Source organism: Dicentrarchus labrax, unplaced genomic scaffold (assembly GCF_905237075.1).
Source record: "Dicentrarchus labrax unplaced genomic scaffold, dlabrax2021, whole genome shotgun sequence".
In the NCBI taxonomy this organism is placed as follows: domain Eukaryota; kingdom Metazoa; phylum Chordata; class Actinopteri; family Moronidae; genus Dicentrarchus; species Dicentrarchus labrax.
In genome coordinates, this window is record NW_026136705.1 from 2,022,717 (window position 1) to 2,040,616 (window position 17,900).

At 41.1% G+C, this 17,900-nt stretch overlaps 2 protein-coding genes across 4 annotated transcripts in view; one reads left to right on the top strand and one right to left on the bottom strand.

Moving 5' to 3' along the window:
• LOC127363693 (uncharacterized) overlaps positions 1-888 on the top strand; it is a 36,381-nt gene extending 35,493 nt beyond the window's left edge. For 2 of the 3 annotated variants that reach the window (XM_051400497.1, XM_051400499.1), the window contains exon 3: positions 42-887. In XM_051400497.1, coding sequence (XP_051256457.1) covers positions 42-143 — 102 coding nt within the window. In that variant the 3' untranslated portion in view covers positions 144-887. Of the gene's footprint in view, positions 1-41 lie in introns of all 3 variants that reach the window. The other variant, XM_051400496.1, reaches the window with a different exon arrangement.
• Positions 889-6,561: 5,673 nt separating this feature from the next.
• On the bottom strand, positions 6,562-16,967 carry ankrd46b (ankyrin repeat domain 46b). The gene is made up of 4 exons (XM_051400504.1): positions 16,851-16,967; positions 13,565-13,907; positions 9,583-9,741; positions 6,562-7,845 (listed from the first exon to the last, which is right to left on the bottom strand). The coding sequence occupies exons 2-4, from the start codon at positions 13,873-13,875 to the stop codon at positions 7,629-7,631; spliced, it is 687 nt and encodes a 228-aa protein (XP_051256464.1). The 5' UTR covers positions 13,876-13,907; positions 16,851-16,967; the 3' UTR covers positions 6,562-7,628.
• Positions 16,968-17,900: the final 933 nt, after the last annotated feature.

Sequence of the window (17,900 nt, forward strand, 5' to 3'; positions counted from 1 at the left end):
CTAATAATGCGAGTTCAACTTAAAGCTCTGTTCTTTCACAGTGCTCCACTGCAGAGAAACACTTGGGAACCGGGGCCATTGTCGGTGTAACAGCAGCTGTGGGACTTTTTGTTGTTGACCCTGTTTTCTCTGCTGGTTCCTGAACTCTCACTTCTCATCTGGTTCCAGTGGAAAAAGATATTCTGATGCAAGTCTTCAGGAGTCTTTTAAGGATTAAATAGAAGTCCCTGCCGTTATTAAGTTACCATTGTTGCCCTTTTTATAGATCTCCTTGTTTGTTTTCTCATCTCTTTTAATTTAACCTTCTCTCGTTTTATCTTCCCTATGTTTGTGTGATTGGGTATGGTTATACCTATATGTATATTTGTTGTTTGTAAAGCACTTTGGACACTGTGTCAAAAAGGTGCTATATAATTAAAGCTTTACTTACTTACTTACTTACTTACTTACTTACTTACTTACTTACTTACTTACTTACTTACCATAGCACAAAGCAACAAAATCAGTAATGCCTTAGTAGCCTAATATTGTCATGAGTCATTCCTGTTTACCTTGCATCCTCCCCCACCCCTGGCAGCTATGCTGCACAATAACAACTTTATCAGGATTTACACCTGTTATTAACATGAATGACAATTCAACTTTTCTTATATTGTACCTTTTACACAAACATGCAGCTCAAAGTGCATCACATAACATATTGAAAGCACACATAAAACCAATGAAATGTAAAACATGAAAAGTGAGTTCAACAGTTAAGGGGCATAAAAACCAACCAACTTCTGCTTTTGTTGTTTTTCTATATTTCCTTATGTTCTTTGTGAAAGCTTTTTTTATTTTTGGTCACAATCTCACCAGCCTGTTGTATAAATAAAACTTACACTGAGTGAAAATGTCTCTGGTCTCTGTGTGTTCTTCCTATGGCGTTGACTCATGGCTTCCCACACTTCTACACATTTAACTATTTAATATGTGTATTTAGCATGTGTAACCCTCAGTCTCAGTCTCTCAATGAATTGTACTGACAAAGGGCTTTTGCTGTGTAGTTAGCTGTTTATTTGGCAGTATATGTATTATGCTTTTATTTTTTTCTTAAAGCTCTGGTTTAGGTTCAGTGTATTAAAAAAAACTGTGGATATGGCAGACTTCACAAAGACTTGTTTTTGGATAGCCTTTTCTAATAGTGCTAAAGCATGGCCTATGTAGGCTATTGGAAAAACACATTCCTGTTTCTGCTGTCTTATCTGTGAAAAACATCAGAAAGTGGTTTCTTTTGCAGGTTATAAGAACATGTGCAAATATGTCCAGATCTGGTTTAGATAGGCAACCTGTCTCTTTCAGTGTTTGTGGTAAGAAGCTCATTTTGAAACACTCTTTGGAAACTATTGCTGCCCCCACAATGATGTTAGACAAACAGCTTTGGGCCTGTACAGTGAGTCCCTGGGGACCAAGTGTATGTGTGTGTGTGTGTGTGTGTGTGTGTGTGTGTGTGTGTGTGTGTGTGTGTGTGTGTGTGTGTGTGTGTGTGTGATATATGAAGTCATGCACAGAGGATGGGTTGTGGTAAACATAGGAAATATGGTGATCACGTGAGTTTTCTATGAAGCTGGGCTATGACTACAGACTTGGTTTCAAGTCAGATTTAAGTCGTGTCATACACTTTTGACTCTACTAGTTCTGACCTGAGCCAGCCGTCACTATAAGATTTATCAAAGAGGAACGTCTTAAGACTGTTAAATGTGGAGAGGGTGTCTGCCTCCCGAACACAAACAGGAAGCTGGTTCCACAGGAGAGGAGCTTGGTAACTGAAGGCTCTGGCTCCTGTTCTATTTAGAGAGTATAGGAACCAGCAGTAGCCCTGCATTCAGAGAGCACAGTGTTCTAGTGGGGTAATAGGGTAGGTTGATCTTTGCAAACAAACTCTTAGTTTTTCCTTAGACAGTATCTTATCCTGGACACTATATAATCCCCCAATCGGTGCTTTAAATGTTCCACTGCCCTTTTACTTAACATAAATCCTTCTGTCTTGAATGAGAAAAAACACAGATCAGATGTAATCTCAGCACACACCACCGTGTAGTTACTTATTGACCAAGACAAAACAAATATTATCTGCTGGCATCTCGGCTCATTTTACACAATCATTGCATCAGAGCTTACAGTTTTCACAGAGGAAAGTATTAATGTAATAATTCATGTGTTTTCTATTACAGCTGCAGGGCACTGAGCTAATGGTATTCTAGTGCTGGGTGGGGAGCATTGATGCACTATTTAATTTATGAGACAGGAGTGTTGAAGAGCCAGGTGGGTTCAGCAGGAGAGCTGGGGGAAAAGAAATAGGGTCATCCCCTCTCTCTGCCAGTCATCTCACTCTCACTTTCTCTTAACTGCTCCTTCAAGGCACGTACACCTGACCACACCACACAGTGACAGGAAGTGACCCCCCGAGTCGTTACTGTCTAGTGCATCAACATGATCATGCTAATGGTAGGTGTGGAAGCTGGTGGTGAAGGTGACGGGTGGTGTTTCAGGGGAGAGAAAAAAGGACTTAAAGCAGTGATACTGGATAATATTGAGGGTGTTGTAGTGATTGAAGTTAAGCTGTTTAAAGTAGTAGCAGAGGTCATATTCCTGTTACACTGTCACGAAAACATTTCACAGCTCACATGATCAACAGGAAGATGCATCATTGAGGGACATGGGAAGACCACAAGTAACATAAATAAGATCATATTGTAAATATTGTAGATTACTACATTTCAAATACCTGCTGAAAGGTCTGGTTACAAAAAAAAAAAACCTGGCAACCTGACAATTACACATATTGAATAAGTAAACAAACAGACAAATAGCTTTGGGCCTGAACAGCAAGTCCCCGGGGGTCATTAATCATTAAAGTGTAGAGAGAGATTCAGCGTGATGTTCAGGTGAAATAGGCAAATATGTCCATAAATCCACTTATAATTACGTGATAGTTGCCAACAGGAAGTGCTGGTAGCTGATTCATAATTTTAGTATTACTCACTGGCAATGCACAGCAGTGTTATCCTTCCTGTTTGCAGCATTAGAGCGACTGTAGTTCCTAAAGTCTTCAGAGGGCCATGGGAAGACCAGAAGTAACTCCTCTCACTCTGTATATTAGATCATATTGTTTGTTTGACTGAGAATTGTATTACATTACCAGCCCTGTTATGTACATTATTTCTTAAATAGCATGGATCTTTTTAAAGATAGTTTTGGTTAGTGTTCTCCTGCTATTATCACACATGTAGATCGATACAGAGTTGCCACTGATTGTGAGGACGGCCATGATACAGTGGGTGTTACTGAAGGAGACATTTTTCTTTGTTTATTAAAGAACTACAAGACGTCTGCGATAAATATGACGCAATCACTGCGCGTCCTAACAGGCGTGTGACACCGTCGGTCAGGACCTCAGTCAGCTGTCCAGCACAGGCCCTGAGCACACGTCCAGGGATGCCATCAGGACCAGCAGCCTTACGTGCATTAGCCCTGCTCAGAGTAGCACACACGTCGGTGGGGGAGAGTGTGAGGGGTTGGTGGTCTGCAGGGAGCGCAGCCTTGATCGCCGCCTCCTTGTTCTCCCTGTCAAAGCAAGCATAAGAGTTATTGAGCTCATCTGACAAGGAGGCGTCACCGGTGGTTGGTGTGGTGGTGTTGGTCGGTTTGTAGTCTGTGATGGCCTGGACGCCTTGCCACATGCGCCGGGGGTCGGAGTTATTCCCACAAAGCAACGTTACAGGACCAAACAACAGTAACGTAGTAACTGTAACTGTCTTTGGAAACTTACATGAAGAAAAACAAAAAAAACCACAGCTGTACCTAAGTGGAGAAGCGTCTGTCTTCCTGTCTGTCCTCCTGTCTGTCACAATCTAGAGTAGAGTAAAAGTGTGTCTGGCCTCTGTGTTCTTCCTGTGGCGTCGACTGATGGCTTCCCACACGTAGACAGCGGGCTCTCCCTCCCCCTCTCTCCCTCAGACTGTAGGGTCATTCCTGCCTTACGATTATCTGCTGCCTTACAGCCTCACTTATGGTTATTGGTTTATTTTCATTAAAAGCCCCTTGCACCTTTTTTAACTTTTTGAAGAGGCATTTTTTAATTGTCAGAGTACTTGTGAGTTTTGTTCTCCAAGTTTTTTTAGACTCCTCTCCCCTGAGCTGAGATCTGTGGAATCAGTACCACCACATAACTGTTTCTAAATATAATGTAATTCCTTGTCTTATTTGAGCACTGTACACATTTAACTATTTAACATGTGTAACTGTGTATTTAGCATGTGTAACCCTCGGGCTCAGTCTCTCAATGAACTGTACTGGCAAATGTCTTTTGCTGTGTAGTTAGCTGTTTATTTGGCAGTATGTGTGGCATGCTTTTATTTATTTCGTAAAGCTCTGGTTTCTGTGGATATGGCAGACTTTACAAAGACTTGTTTTTGTCTTACCTGTGAAAAACATCAAGAAGCAGTTTCTTTATTTTGCGGGTTATAAGAACACAATATTTCCAGATCTGGTTTAGATAGGCATAGGCATAGCTCATTTCGAAACACAGGCCAGCTGACAGTCTTGCCTGGGCCCAGGATGAGATCATCTTAGATGCCCCTCCACGCCCAGATCTCTCCTTTTCCTCTGCTCTTCCTCTCCTTCCAATAACAATGTTTGTGTGCACGGTTGCTTTCATGTTCTGGAAATCTCTCATAAAGCTTTCTGTAAATTTATGGAATTTAGCACACTAGTCGACTTTTTCTCTACTTCAAAGGAGAACAGCAAGCATGGTAGGCAAAATAAGGCCTTTATTGAGCTGCTACATACTATCCAGTCCCATTTTTTCCCTTCACCGTCACCACCTTTTTTTAAATATTTAAAATCTCTAAGGCCTCTTTATTTTCTGACCGGACCTTTTTAGCGTACTGAACTTCAAATCAACTACAACATCAAATTTCGATCAGTGGCCAAACCATTTTTGTGTTGGGGGTGGGGGGGGTTCTTGACCACAATTAAAAGGAAGAACACAAATAAAAAGATGTTATGTAACTAAAATTTTACACTCCCCCCCCCCCAACAGACTCGTTTGTCCCCCCCATCGGCGGGCGTGTTGAAACACTCAAAATGAGGTATGTGGAAACTATTGCTGCCCCCCAATTATGTTACAAATTACAAACAGCCTAAGATAAGATAAGATAAGATAAGTGTGTGTGTGTGTGTGTGTGTGTGTGTGTGTGTGTGTGATGTATGAAATCATACGTCAGAGGATGTGTTAACAGGGACATTTTGGTCCACACGTGAGTAACTGTTTTCTATGAAGCTGGGCTGTGACTACAGATTTAAGTTGTGTCATACAATTTTGACTCTACTACTTTAATTTAGCAGCTGTTTACTTTGTAGACTAAGAGTTAATATAGGGCCATCTTACAATAGATAGAGTATGACTTTCAAATGAAATAGTCTAGTAAGTCCATAAATCCACTTATAATTTATTGATAGCTGTCTGTACATCCAGCGAGTACACAGCCAACAGAAACTGCTGATTCATACTTTTAACAGTGCAAGTCAATAACAGGATTACTCACTGGAAACTCACAGCATGGTTATTCCCAATAGAAGTAAGACAAAAAAGATTCATGCAAATAAAGATACATATATATATATAAATAAGATATAAACAAGATTTAAACTTTTTCTTGGACTAAAGCTCAGTGTCAAGATGGGGTGGGGTGGGGGGGTTCCTGTTTTTAATGCTGTGATGTTGTAAGTGTATTGCGCCAGGTTTATTAACCCACCACCACATATCCTGTTATTTTGATTTGTTTTTGACCGTCACACCCTCCAATTCATAAATAGGTGAAGGAAGTGATGAAGTAAGGAGTCGCAATATCAGGAAGTGAACCTGTTAAGTCAAGACAGCCTGTTGGCAAACAATACCAGTATGTGCATGAATCTCTAAAGATAAATAAGTGGATTAAAGACTAAATATTTATGTTTAGGTAGAGTAAGTGTGAAATTCTGTGATTTTATTGAGCTATTTGTTAGGACAGTGTCTTCCTTTTTACACAGCACTCTTTCAACTAAACCAGAAAACAACTGAGATCTTTTCATTTGGGACAACAGCCAGCTATCATCAACCGCCATCAGAGCCCTCGGGCCTCAGCAGAGTCCCTAATGAAAAAATCAATTCAATTTAACGAACCAAATCGACTCAGTTGTCGGCTAGTGTCCATTATCGTAAATCACTTTCAAAATGTATATCATTCCTGTCTGCTAAAGACTTTGAGATTAGTCGTTTCCCTCCTCCAGCTACCCATTACTTATCTTTAATCTCCTTATCACCATAAACACATCGCTGAACACTGTTTACTGTAGTGCCAATGCTGTGTGTTGTTATATCAACACACCCCATGCTTACTGACATCCCCTTTGCATGCCTGCGTTCATTGAATCTCTTTGTAAAGCACTTCACATTGTTGCTCTGTAAATAAATGTAACCACAGTAGCTGTTACACTAATTCGCCGCTGAGCAATAGAAATGAGACGTCTGACAAATAGTCAATTAGAATCATACATACACATGATTTTATTCATTTATCCACCTTAAAGTAGGATTTACTGCGAATGTGTTATTGTACACTGAAAATCAACAGTGGAAAAACCAACAACAAATAAAATCTACATGGTTTACAAGGACATGAAGATAAAATTAATGTACACTCAAACAATAATCATTAATCGGATAATAATCCTACAGTTTAGGAGCGTTGTGCCTCTCTGTAATGTTTACACTGTAGCGGTTTTTTAATGCAACAAAGCCTCATGCTGCTGGCGGGAATGTCTTAATGAGCTGTCGAACACGGATCTTTATCTTAAAAGGACACGCAGTCGAGGTGCTTGTTCTGATCGGCGTGCAAGCGGACGATATAACATTCTCGCACAACGGGAGTGAGTCAACTGTCAGTCAACACAAACTCCAGTGGGAACAAGAGATCGATTAAGTGTCCGATGCCGGGTTTGGAAAGAGGACGAGGGAGCGGGGGGGTTTAAACAAAAACACACAGTATACGCAGGATAATGAGAACAGAAGATATTTGATAAATAACACAAATGAAAAAAATCAGACAAATAAGAAAGAATAAAAGATACAAAAACATTGGCAATATACAGCTCGTAACAGAACAAACAGTATGACGGAGATTAAAAGGAAATGTCGTATTAAGAAAACAAGATGGTCGTATTTTCCTCACTCCAATGAGTCAGCTTTAACTGAGACCTCATTTTAAAGGGGGATATGTTACACAATATTCAAACAAGACCAATGTTTCCTTAGTATGAGCAACAGAAGACTTGGTAATCCCCTCAAGGTTTGCAGTTGATTTTTTTCTAGCGTCTAGTGTCAGTTTTCTTCTTTTGGTTAACTTCTTTTTTTAGAAATAATTAGATCCTCTTTCTAACAACAATACGATGTTTCCCTGTCTAGACAATCAAGACGAGATCTGGCCTGCAAATAAAACAGAAATCTGGGTTTGTGTTCTGGTATAAGCACTGAAAGCGGAACTTCACTTGGTTATTTCACTACCCCATGCTTCTTCTTTAACACCGTCCCTCTCTGCTCTCCCCCCTCAGTGCACCAGCTCCAGCTGGCTGGTGGAGAAAGGCAAGACGCCGCTGACGTAGTACGCGATCCCCAGGGAGAGGAGGGCGATGACCACGAGCAGCAGCAGGACTCTCCAGAAGCCCAGATCCTCCACAAACTCCTGCCAAGTGGTCCTGAAGCTGGACAGGACCCCCTCGCTGCTCTGGAGGTTCGGGTTGAGTAAAGAGTGACTCTCCATGGCGCTGAGACAAACAGACGGGCGGACAGACAGACAGAGGGGGAAAGAACTGTCAGAATAAGACCGTAACTCAGTCGTATGCAGCGTCCAAGAGTACGCTGGGACTTCAGTTTGAGGTTTTGCAACCAGTCAGAATGGGAGCTATGACAAATGTACATAACACTGACAACAACAGTGAAACAGAAGCACACGCATTGAAAACAACAGGACACTCAACTGACCGTAGGTACATCGAAAGAGTTGTTTTGGGCTAAAGTGCATGTTTAGCCGAAGCTAATATGAAATGAATAAAGAGTCCAGTTTCAGTTCAACCAGTTTCCATAATATTGACAAAAGAAATATGAGAACTGCATTAGTTACATTTGTGAACAAGCTGTTTCTGTTATGAGCAACAATAAAACATAAACTGCACTTCCAGGCTCACACACTGACACCTGCTATTGTTTGGGCTTGTGAGTATTGAGAGGTGTCCGGTTTCAGGAGCAAGTTAAACAGCGAGCAGCTTCAGTACAGGAGAATATGTTAAAACAATATTGGTGCTATAGCGAAGGCACTACCAAAAGCTCTGATCTGTAAATGGTTAAACGTTCTTCCTCAATAGCTTCCACTGCAGTCGGTGTGGTGATGCCAGCATTACGATACAAGTGGGAATGTATGGAGAATGTCTAGATTCCAACAAGGCTGTTCAGAGTCACAAAGAAGTAAAATACTATATTGTTGTTGAGTTTTCAAAATACATGTGACTGAACGTTTTGTGTAAATCCACAGCGATCTCTAAACTGTAACTCTCGTCTAATGACAGGCGACTGACTCAATGTGGAAAAAGACATGTTGAAATTAGGGATGTCGACCAGAGCGGATGCTTAACGGACTACAGTACCGTAGATTCCTCCGGCCTGCCGTTAAATGCCACAGGAAGAAGACGGAGACAAGTCCAGCCGTACCGGTGTTTAACTTAATTTATTAACGTGATCCGTGCAAAAGACTCACGGACGAACGAAAACAAACATTCAGCGGGAATACAGTTTTTTTTCTAGGTAACGCAGGTAAAGCCCGCACCGGAGCAACAAACCCTGCAGGGCTTAAAGGGAGAGAGAGATTCCCTCCAGACCAAAAACAGATGACAGAGAGTTTGTTAGGCCAGTTTAAAGTCTACTTTGTTATTTATAGCAGTGGATGTGCAGTGAATTTCAGTGATATTGGTATTGAATACTACATTTCTGGTATTGTGACATCCCTAGTTGAAATTGTGAAAGTTTTCAGAATGTATCTGTACTTGTGCAGTAGTTTTACTGGTCCAGCCCACTTGAGATCAACCCCCCCCAATTTACCTTTTAAAGTTTCACCATGTCAACATTAAATCGCCTTATCTTTGAACTTTTATTGTATTTTTTTTCTGTACAGAGTTTTAGTTTTAAATAAAGCTTTTACAGACCCATTTTTTATCAATTTATCTTCCTGTTGGTTTCTATCTATCTGTTTGCTTTTGTCCTAACCACTGCCCTCATAAAAAAACAAAAAGGCTTAATGACAATCAACTTCCGTTTGAAGCCAACATTACACTGACCCTGGATCCGTCCGGTTTAAACTCGCTATCACACTCACACAATCACCCTTCGGTCCCCCTACACACACACACACACACACACACACACACACACACACACACACACACACACACACACACACACACACACACACACACACACACACACACACACACACACACTCTCTCTCTTACCTCTCGCTATCGGCCATCTGCATTGTTTCCAGTTTTGAGTGGGGTCCTCTGTTGAAGCCTTTCACTTCCTGCTCCTCCAGTCCTTCCAGCAGACGGATGGCGTCTTTGTTGACCCCGCGTCTCTTCGCCAGCACCAGAGGGGTCGATCCATTGTGGTTACTGTAACGCAGGACAACCAACAGACACAGCGCTGTCAGACCCGGGAGTCAAAGGAGCAGTGCTAGAGGAAATATCAAGTACTACTGTTGGAAACTATATTTCAGCAGCCAACACACACACACACACACACACACACACACACACACACACACACACACACACACACACACACACACACACACACACACACACACACACACACACACACACACACACACACACACACACACACACACACACACACATTTACAGTACAGCTTTATAAATGGAGATTGACAGGCACAGAGAAAGATACACTGTATATTGTTCCCACACTAGGAATAAATACAGTGGCATGGTGTGGTGGAACTCCCTGAATACCTGCCAGGCTAACATAACACTCAATTGAAAGTACAATCACTTCTTGTGTGGTTTCCCTATGTCGGTCTCAGTTAAGTAGTTGCCACACACTTGAAAGGAAATAGGAATGCAATGTGGTGTGCCGTCAATAAGTGAAGTCACAGCAGCTGGCTTATAGTTGGGATTCATTACAAGGAACCTAAATGGCCATAAACACACTTGTGCTCCTTAACACTTGTTAAGAAGTGGTGTACAATCTGCGTTAAGATACCACAGTTAACTAGAAAATAATATATCATTAGTTTTATTGGTAACATAAGTGATGTACCTCTAACAGCAGCTGGAACAAACATTTGTAAACTGAGGATGATCTGGATGTCTGAAGTCTAATGAAAGCTTACTTAAACATGTGCGAACAAGAACACAGAACAGTTAATGTCAAATCACTGTGAGATGAGAACGGACAAAGAAAAATTCCCACGGCAGATCAGACACATTCCTGAGAAGGAATCTTTTGCATTAGATGAGCTGGACCTGACCCACCCAACATTTTATACACGATCAACACTGTTTATGTTTAGTTCTTTTCCAGAGGGGCTGAGGTTCACCATGCCACAAACTTTAAAAGAGTTTATTTTTCTAAGAAGACAAAGACACTTCTCAGATTACTGCATTGGCTACGAGTTTCTCACATATTGCCTGTCCTGGGTCACTTATAATAGCCCTGCCATAACACACTCACACTCTGGCACGCTGCCTAGATTCACTACAATACCCATTACGGAGCGCTGTGTCACTGGCTGTGTGAACCCAAACGGGAGTGAACCACAGCGTTATTAGCTGAGCCCTAACCCTGTCAGTCTCCCACCACTCGGGCCACTCTAACGCTCTTATTAGCTTCACATATGGATGTACTGTGCATTTTAAAACTGAATAACTAGGGCCACTGATGTGATGTGAGTAGTTGTAGTCAAGAGTCACAATCGATTATATAAAAGGAGGCAGAGCTGCAACAATTTGTCCGTCAACAGAAAATGAATTAGCAATTATCTTGTTAATTGATTAAACGTTTGTCGGTTTTTACATTCAAACATGACAAACTGTTTCCAGCCTATCATATGTGAGGATTTATGTCCTTTCTCTGATTTATTTTATTGTAAACGGAGTATGTTTGCATTTCCTTGGACTTTCATTCTATGGAGGAAACACTTACTAGAGAGGATACACAAATAATTTAGCCTAGAATTAGAATTAGAATTTAAATATGACATTTTGCGCTGGGGGAAATGTTTGAAAGTCACCGCATTGAAGTGTCGCTTCCTTCCCTCCTTCCTTCCTTCCTGTCTACTCTCTAAACTGCATCGTGCTGCTAATTTTATGTGTGGTTTTAAACAATAAAACCTGCAGTCAGTGTATTATAACGGAGGAGTGATTAAAAAAAGAAAGGTGTTTCAAGAAGCTGATGGAAAAATAATTAAGACCCCTGGCTAAATGGTCAGGATCATTGAACCAGCAATGGATCTAAATGTGCTGTCTGCTGCGATACATCTAATCTTCATTTTTTGTTGACTATGCTTAACTAGAGAAGTACGGGCCACTAATTTAAAGCCTATTTATAATCTAAGTTTTGACATTTACGTCCTGTGAAGACAGACTCAAAAGATTTAAGATAAACTTTAACCCCGATTTAACAGTGTGAAATTTGGGCTCAAATGAAATTAAATGAATAACCAGTTTTACTAAAGTGTGGGAATTAGTGTGACCAAGGATATATCACACTAAAATATGATGTATTTTTATTTATTTAACAGTTATCACAGTTCAGTGAGTCATTTAATCCAACATACTGATGCATCTTAAAATCGAAACCTTGTTGCTCAAGCAATCTTTTAGGTTAATAAAGGTGGTTGTTTTTATTTCATCCAGAGTTTATATTAATAAGATAAGTTCATGAATGAGATGTTTGAATAGTTGAGAACAGTCAGAGCTATTACGCAGTTCACTGCAGCGCGGTGCTAAATTTAACCACGCTGAGTCAACGTGTCTTGATCAGCATCCTTTTCATACATTCATGAAACACAATGCCTCTCTGTGTTTGTAACTATTAGAGAGAGAGAGATTCAGATTACTCATATGACATTCTCACACGACTAAAATGAGCACATGGCCCTTTTTACAAATCCTCCTGAGGTTTCTTACTTTTTCCACTCATGTGAACTGACGGTCTAAGAAGAAAAAAAAAAAAAAAGGACCCGATGTTTGCATCAAAAGTGCAAAAAGCCGCCTGCAAGCACACTACTTCCTATTAAACGGGGTTTGTGGGTTGTAGTGTATCGTGAAGATAAAAAACAGAAAAGGAAGAACAGATGCTGATTTCTGTAGCCTTTGCTTTTCAACATCTAATGTCATTGTTCTTTTTTGTTTTATTCTTAAGAATCATTACAAAATGCTCAATATGGTGTATACATCAATGAGTGTGTTTACATACACTTGAATAATCGCGTGCATGCTCATAACGGAAGTTCAGAAATGTCAGTAGGTTTCTGATTGTCTGATCTCAGCCACTTATTTCCAGAACCACTGAGTAATAGTGGGATTTCGCTCCGTTGTTTGATAACTGAAAAAGTATTATTCTACATCGTCACCTTAACAACGCTCAACACTGGAGCGATGGTTGTGTCCTGAGTCCCTTCCGGTTTACTCTCTACAATAACTGTATCTCCCTCTCACCCATCACCACATACCAATGCTATTCTCCCACTTCACTTTGAACTACACACCACTGACATTCACCGACGCTGCCAACAGACTCCCGCAAACCTAAAGCCTTTTCCTCTGGTTATGTTGTGTATCTGTGTTTCCGGGGAAGGACAATAAAGAATCTATTCATTCACACCTGAATGATCAGAAACATGTTTCTCTGTACCGAACGCCCACCTGTCTGTCTGTAAATGTGTGTCTGCCAGACAGAGGCTGGAATGTACACAGATGTATCGCACATTTAATGACCTATACCCAGAACTTGAAGCGAGTTCATATTACAAACCCTTGAGATACTTCCAGACTCTCCAAATAACAGCAAAGTGAGCTTCAACCAGTTCGAACCAGTTCAAGCCAAAATGTGGACCGGAAACACCCAACATCTTATTGTATTGGTACTACAACGAGGCAGATGTCAAAGCAGCTGGAAATTGAAATGATCCCAAAACAAACAAAACGGTAACAGTCTGGAATACTGAAGGTTTCTTAAACCAGAGTTTTTACAGGTTTAAATCGTAACCAGGACACTTCAAAAATCAGTTTAGCTCAGATTTGTCTTTTTACCTAACCCTCATCAATCGTCACCTACAAACTGCGGACCTCAGGCACAGTGCTTCAGTTTGTAGCCACGACAAATTTACAAAGAGATTTACAGATTTACTTAAAACAAGTAAAAAAAAATACAAGCAAATACATCTACAAAATTAGGCATTAAATGTCTTACCAGATGTCGATCTTGAGCCCGTTGGAGACCAGGAACTGTATGGTATCCACGTGGCCACACAGATGCAGCGCCGTGTTTCCTTGATAATCGGTCGCCAACAGATCGGCCCCGAACTTGTGCAGGAGGCGGCATATGTCCACGTTCCCTCGGGCGGCGGCTAGGTGCAGGCCGGTGCGGCCCCGGTTGTCGCGGATGTTGGGGTCGCATCCGGTCTCGAGGAGCCTCTTGGCGAAAGGCAGGTCCCCGTCGATGCAGGCCTGCAGCAGAGGCACGTTGGTCTGCGACGAGTCGTTGATGAAGACATAGGACATGTCCGAGTGGGTATCAGAAAATTCCAGCGTACCTGCAGAGAGGAAAAACGGGAGATAGGTTTCGAAGAACGGGAGAAGAACCGGGACCCTGATAAGACTCTACTAGAATCAGGGTTCCCACTCTTTTAAAGATATAATTTCCAGGACATTTTCCAGGAGTTGCCTTGATGATACAGGACGACAGCTGCTCACAAATAGTCATATAATTTATCGATAGGCCCATTTTTTCCGAGTTTTATTCCTTCTTTTTTAACGATGCAGGGTTCATGATGAAGATATGCAGGTTCACTACGGGTAGGTGGTCAGCGTTTACGGGTGCTAGCTCATTTTCATTCTCGGGTGATTTAACTAAGTTTCCCTCAAAACCTAATAATCAGATCACCTACATAACCTTTACTGAGTGACTCAAATTTACTATTTTCCAGGGCAACGTTGATTATTTCAAGGATATCTGCTCATTTGAATACATTTCCAGGTGTTTCCATGACTAGAAAACAAGTCTCTAAATGTCCAGGTTTTCCAGGAGATGTTATTGATTTTGGGGATCAAGTATTTAGTGGTCATACATTAATGAGTGCAGTTCCACACAGCATAGATAGAGACAGTGCTGCTGACACTGGCTTTTGGGAATATGGAACAATACATCTAAGAACTACAAACCAGAATACTGGAAGGCAGCACAAAGATAAGCCTGTCAGTTTATCTTTACAGCCCTGAAATCACAAACCATAATTTGCCTCAGGGATGGGGGCTTTACAATCTGTACAACATTCAACACCCTCTGTCCTTGAAAAAGCTAAAAAATTTTTTTTTTTTTTGGTATCAGAAATGGAAAATCAGAAATAGTCACAGTTGCCATTTAAATGATCCTGCAAACATAATGCGCCCCCCGCTGGCTGCTGCTCACATTGCAATTTAACAACAAGTAGAACTATTCAGAGGTTATTGGGGCTGTCCCGTTTAACTCCACATACTGTTGTGCTGATGTAGGGGGGTTCGGACGGGCCTGCCCCCACTGCTAAAAAAAAATCCTAGAGGAAACACTTGATTATGACACAAAAGGTTCCTGAGTGGTTCAGTGACACACCTTTTTGACCAAGGGTGCCCAAATGTTTTTCCCTTCGGTGGCCAAAACTGAAACCTTATGTTGGGCCACGGGCCAAAAGCAAACAACACATTCACAACTCTCGACAAATATTTATATTATAACATTTTAATTAATTTCAATACATCTGACAGCCCAAATTCAACCTTATAATTGACCAACTTTGACATGCAGGCAGAGCTTTGGGCAGCCCTGCTTTTGACATACTGGCTTCCGGGTTCATGTAACATACGTGGACGGGGGTGTCCACATATTTTGATCAAATATTGTATTAAAAGGACCGGGGTATGGGATCTTGTGGCAACTAGCAGTGTAGTTTCAGATAGGAACTAGCAGAACATAGTTTGTATCTGTAAGTGACGACCTGGGAATGAAAAGCAGCTGTTTAGTGTTTACACAACAGTGGCTGGGAAAGAAACACAAAAGGTCCAGTCTACGCAAACAAATGTAGAAACCTGGCGGCACTGGATCTGTAGATCAAAACAGCTCATTCCACAGTAAAAAAAACACAAAAACAGACACATACCTATCACTATTATATAACAGGTCCTCCTCCCGCACCCGTGATCACATCACTCCCGTCCTCCAGACCCTCCACTGGCTCCCAGTTCCACAGCGCATTCAGTTCAAAATCCTCCTCCTTACACACAAAGCCCTCCATAACCAGGCTCCTTCCTACCTCACTGACCTGCTCCATCGCCACAATCCATCCCGCAGCCTCCGCTCATCTGAAGCAAACCTCCTGACTCCTCCACCCAGGACCAAGCACCGAACCTCTGTAGCTGCCCCCTCCCTCTGGAACTCTCTCCCCAAACACATCCGTGACTGTACCGACCCTCCAACATTCAAATCACTGACAAAAAACACACCTTTTTAAAATTGCTTTTAATGTTTAGCTTAGTCTGATGTGTTTTTAATGTTTTACTATTTGATGTTGTTTGGCTGCTTTTATGTTTTTTTTTTATGTAAAGTGTCTTTGAGTATTTAGAAAAGCGCTTATAAATAAAATGTATTATTATTATTATTATTATTATTAAATGTTACACACTGGAGCTTTGAGTGTTTCACTTTCTACCAGTTGCATATGATTAATGTGTCATCTGCCACAAACTGTACCGTTAACGAGTCGTAGTGCAACATTATGATGAGACATATAATGTCTCTGGTTAGGAAGGCGATGCAGGTGTGTGGGTTTAATCTGTCTGTCTGCTGTTCTGTGGATGAACTCTGACCTCTGACCTTCTCCTGGAGAACAGTACATGACACAGTTATGATCCAAATTCACTCACCTGTGCATTTTCTAACTTCTTTAATATGGTGCATCACCTCTTTATGAGCAATTTCACTAACCTCACAGACTATTTTTCTATATTTTAACTACCAGTAATTCTTTTTGCCACTCGTTCATACCTCACAGCAAACATCAGCTGCCTGTAAACGCCTCAAACCTGCAAGCAGCAACCTAAAATCTCATTTATTTCCAGGACAACGTCGAGAAATCACCTTTTCGTACCATAATAGCTTGCTTGGCTAAACGCACAGGAGCTAACTGTAGCATTAACCAAGCTTGCGGAGATGAACACGACAGCTGCATATAATCCCAACAATGCTGTTCACCTCCACCACACGTCCTGTTAATGTTTGATGCAGTGGACTTTCACAGATTGCTCCAGATTAAAAAAAAAAAAAAAAAACCCCGTTAGCATGAGACGCTACCTAGAAGGAAGCTAACGGAGCTAGCGTTAGCTCTCAAGCTACACATAAGCTTAAAACAGATTTAAATAGGTAATTTAACAACTTGTAGAAACACAAACATGTAACGAACTCGTAGTGGAGACGCTCCGGGGGCTGAAAAAGGTGTTAAACTCACCTGTTAATTTGTCCCAAAACCAGAAGAAAAAAGATTAAACTTCGCTTTTCCTTTGGAGCTAACTGTTGTTGTTTTGATGTGAGACTTCCGCTCTCCGTACAGCCACATTATCCGGCTGCTGTCTCCATCTACTGGAGGAGGTCGGCAGGGAGGCAGCAAACAACAGTTATAACACTTATATTACTCAATTATTAGGACTCATGCATCAGTGCAACAGCAGGATTTCTGCAGCTGTAGGTTGGCTGAGGTGGAGCTCAACTGTGCAGCTAGAGATTGTTTAAAATGTGGATTCTTTGTTTTCTTTGTACAAATTATTAAAAAAAAACACCAATCGCAGGTTGTCATTGCCCTCCAAATAATAAGAAAATACATTAAAATGATTAAAAGTAAATGATAAATTAGTAATAAATACTCAGAATAGGATCAGAACAGTTGCCAGTTACTGTGATTGTCTGTTTGCAGCTGCAGTAGCTCGGTCTGTAGGGACTTGACTTGGGAAGCGGAGGGTTGCCGGTTCAAGTCCGGCATGGATCACAGTATGTAGTGTGGACTGGCAGCTGGAGAGGCGCCGGTTCCACCTCCTGTACACTGCTGAGGTGTCTGTGAGCAAGGCAGCAAGGCATGTAACCCCTAACTTCTCCGTATAGGGTCAAATGCAGAGGACGCGTTTTGTTTCATGTATGTAAAATACTGTAAATACTGTCAAATGACAATAAAGACTGATTTACATTTACATATACTGTTGGATAGGCTCAGTAGTACCATTAGTACCACTTCTAGCGTTTATAATTCAGCCAATTTGGGCAATATTTTGACATATGATTGGTATTTATGCACATATATCATCTCATTTATTCAATTTTAAACATCAGACACTATGACACATATTGAATGTTTATGTTTGTATTGAATTATGTTTAATATGTTGGCGACAAGCACAATATACAAACTTTTCACCGGGCTTGGGCCTTTTTGTTACCAAAGTGAGACACTAATGTACGATAATACTATTATTCTGCCTTTTGTTTTCTTAAAAAAAAAAGAAAGAAA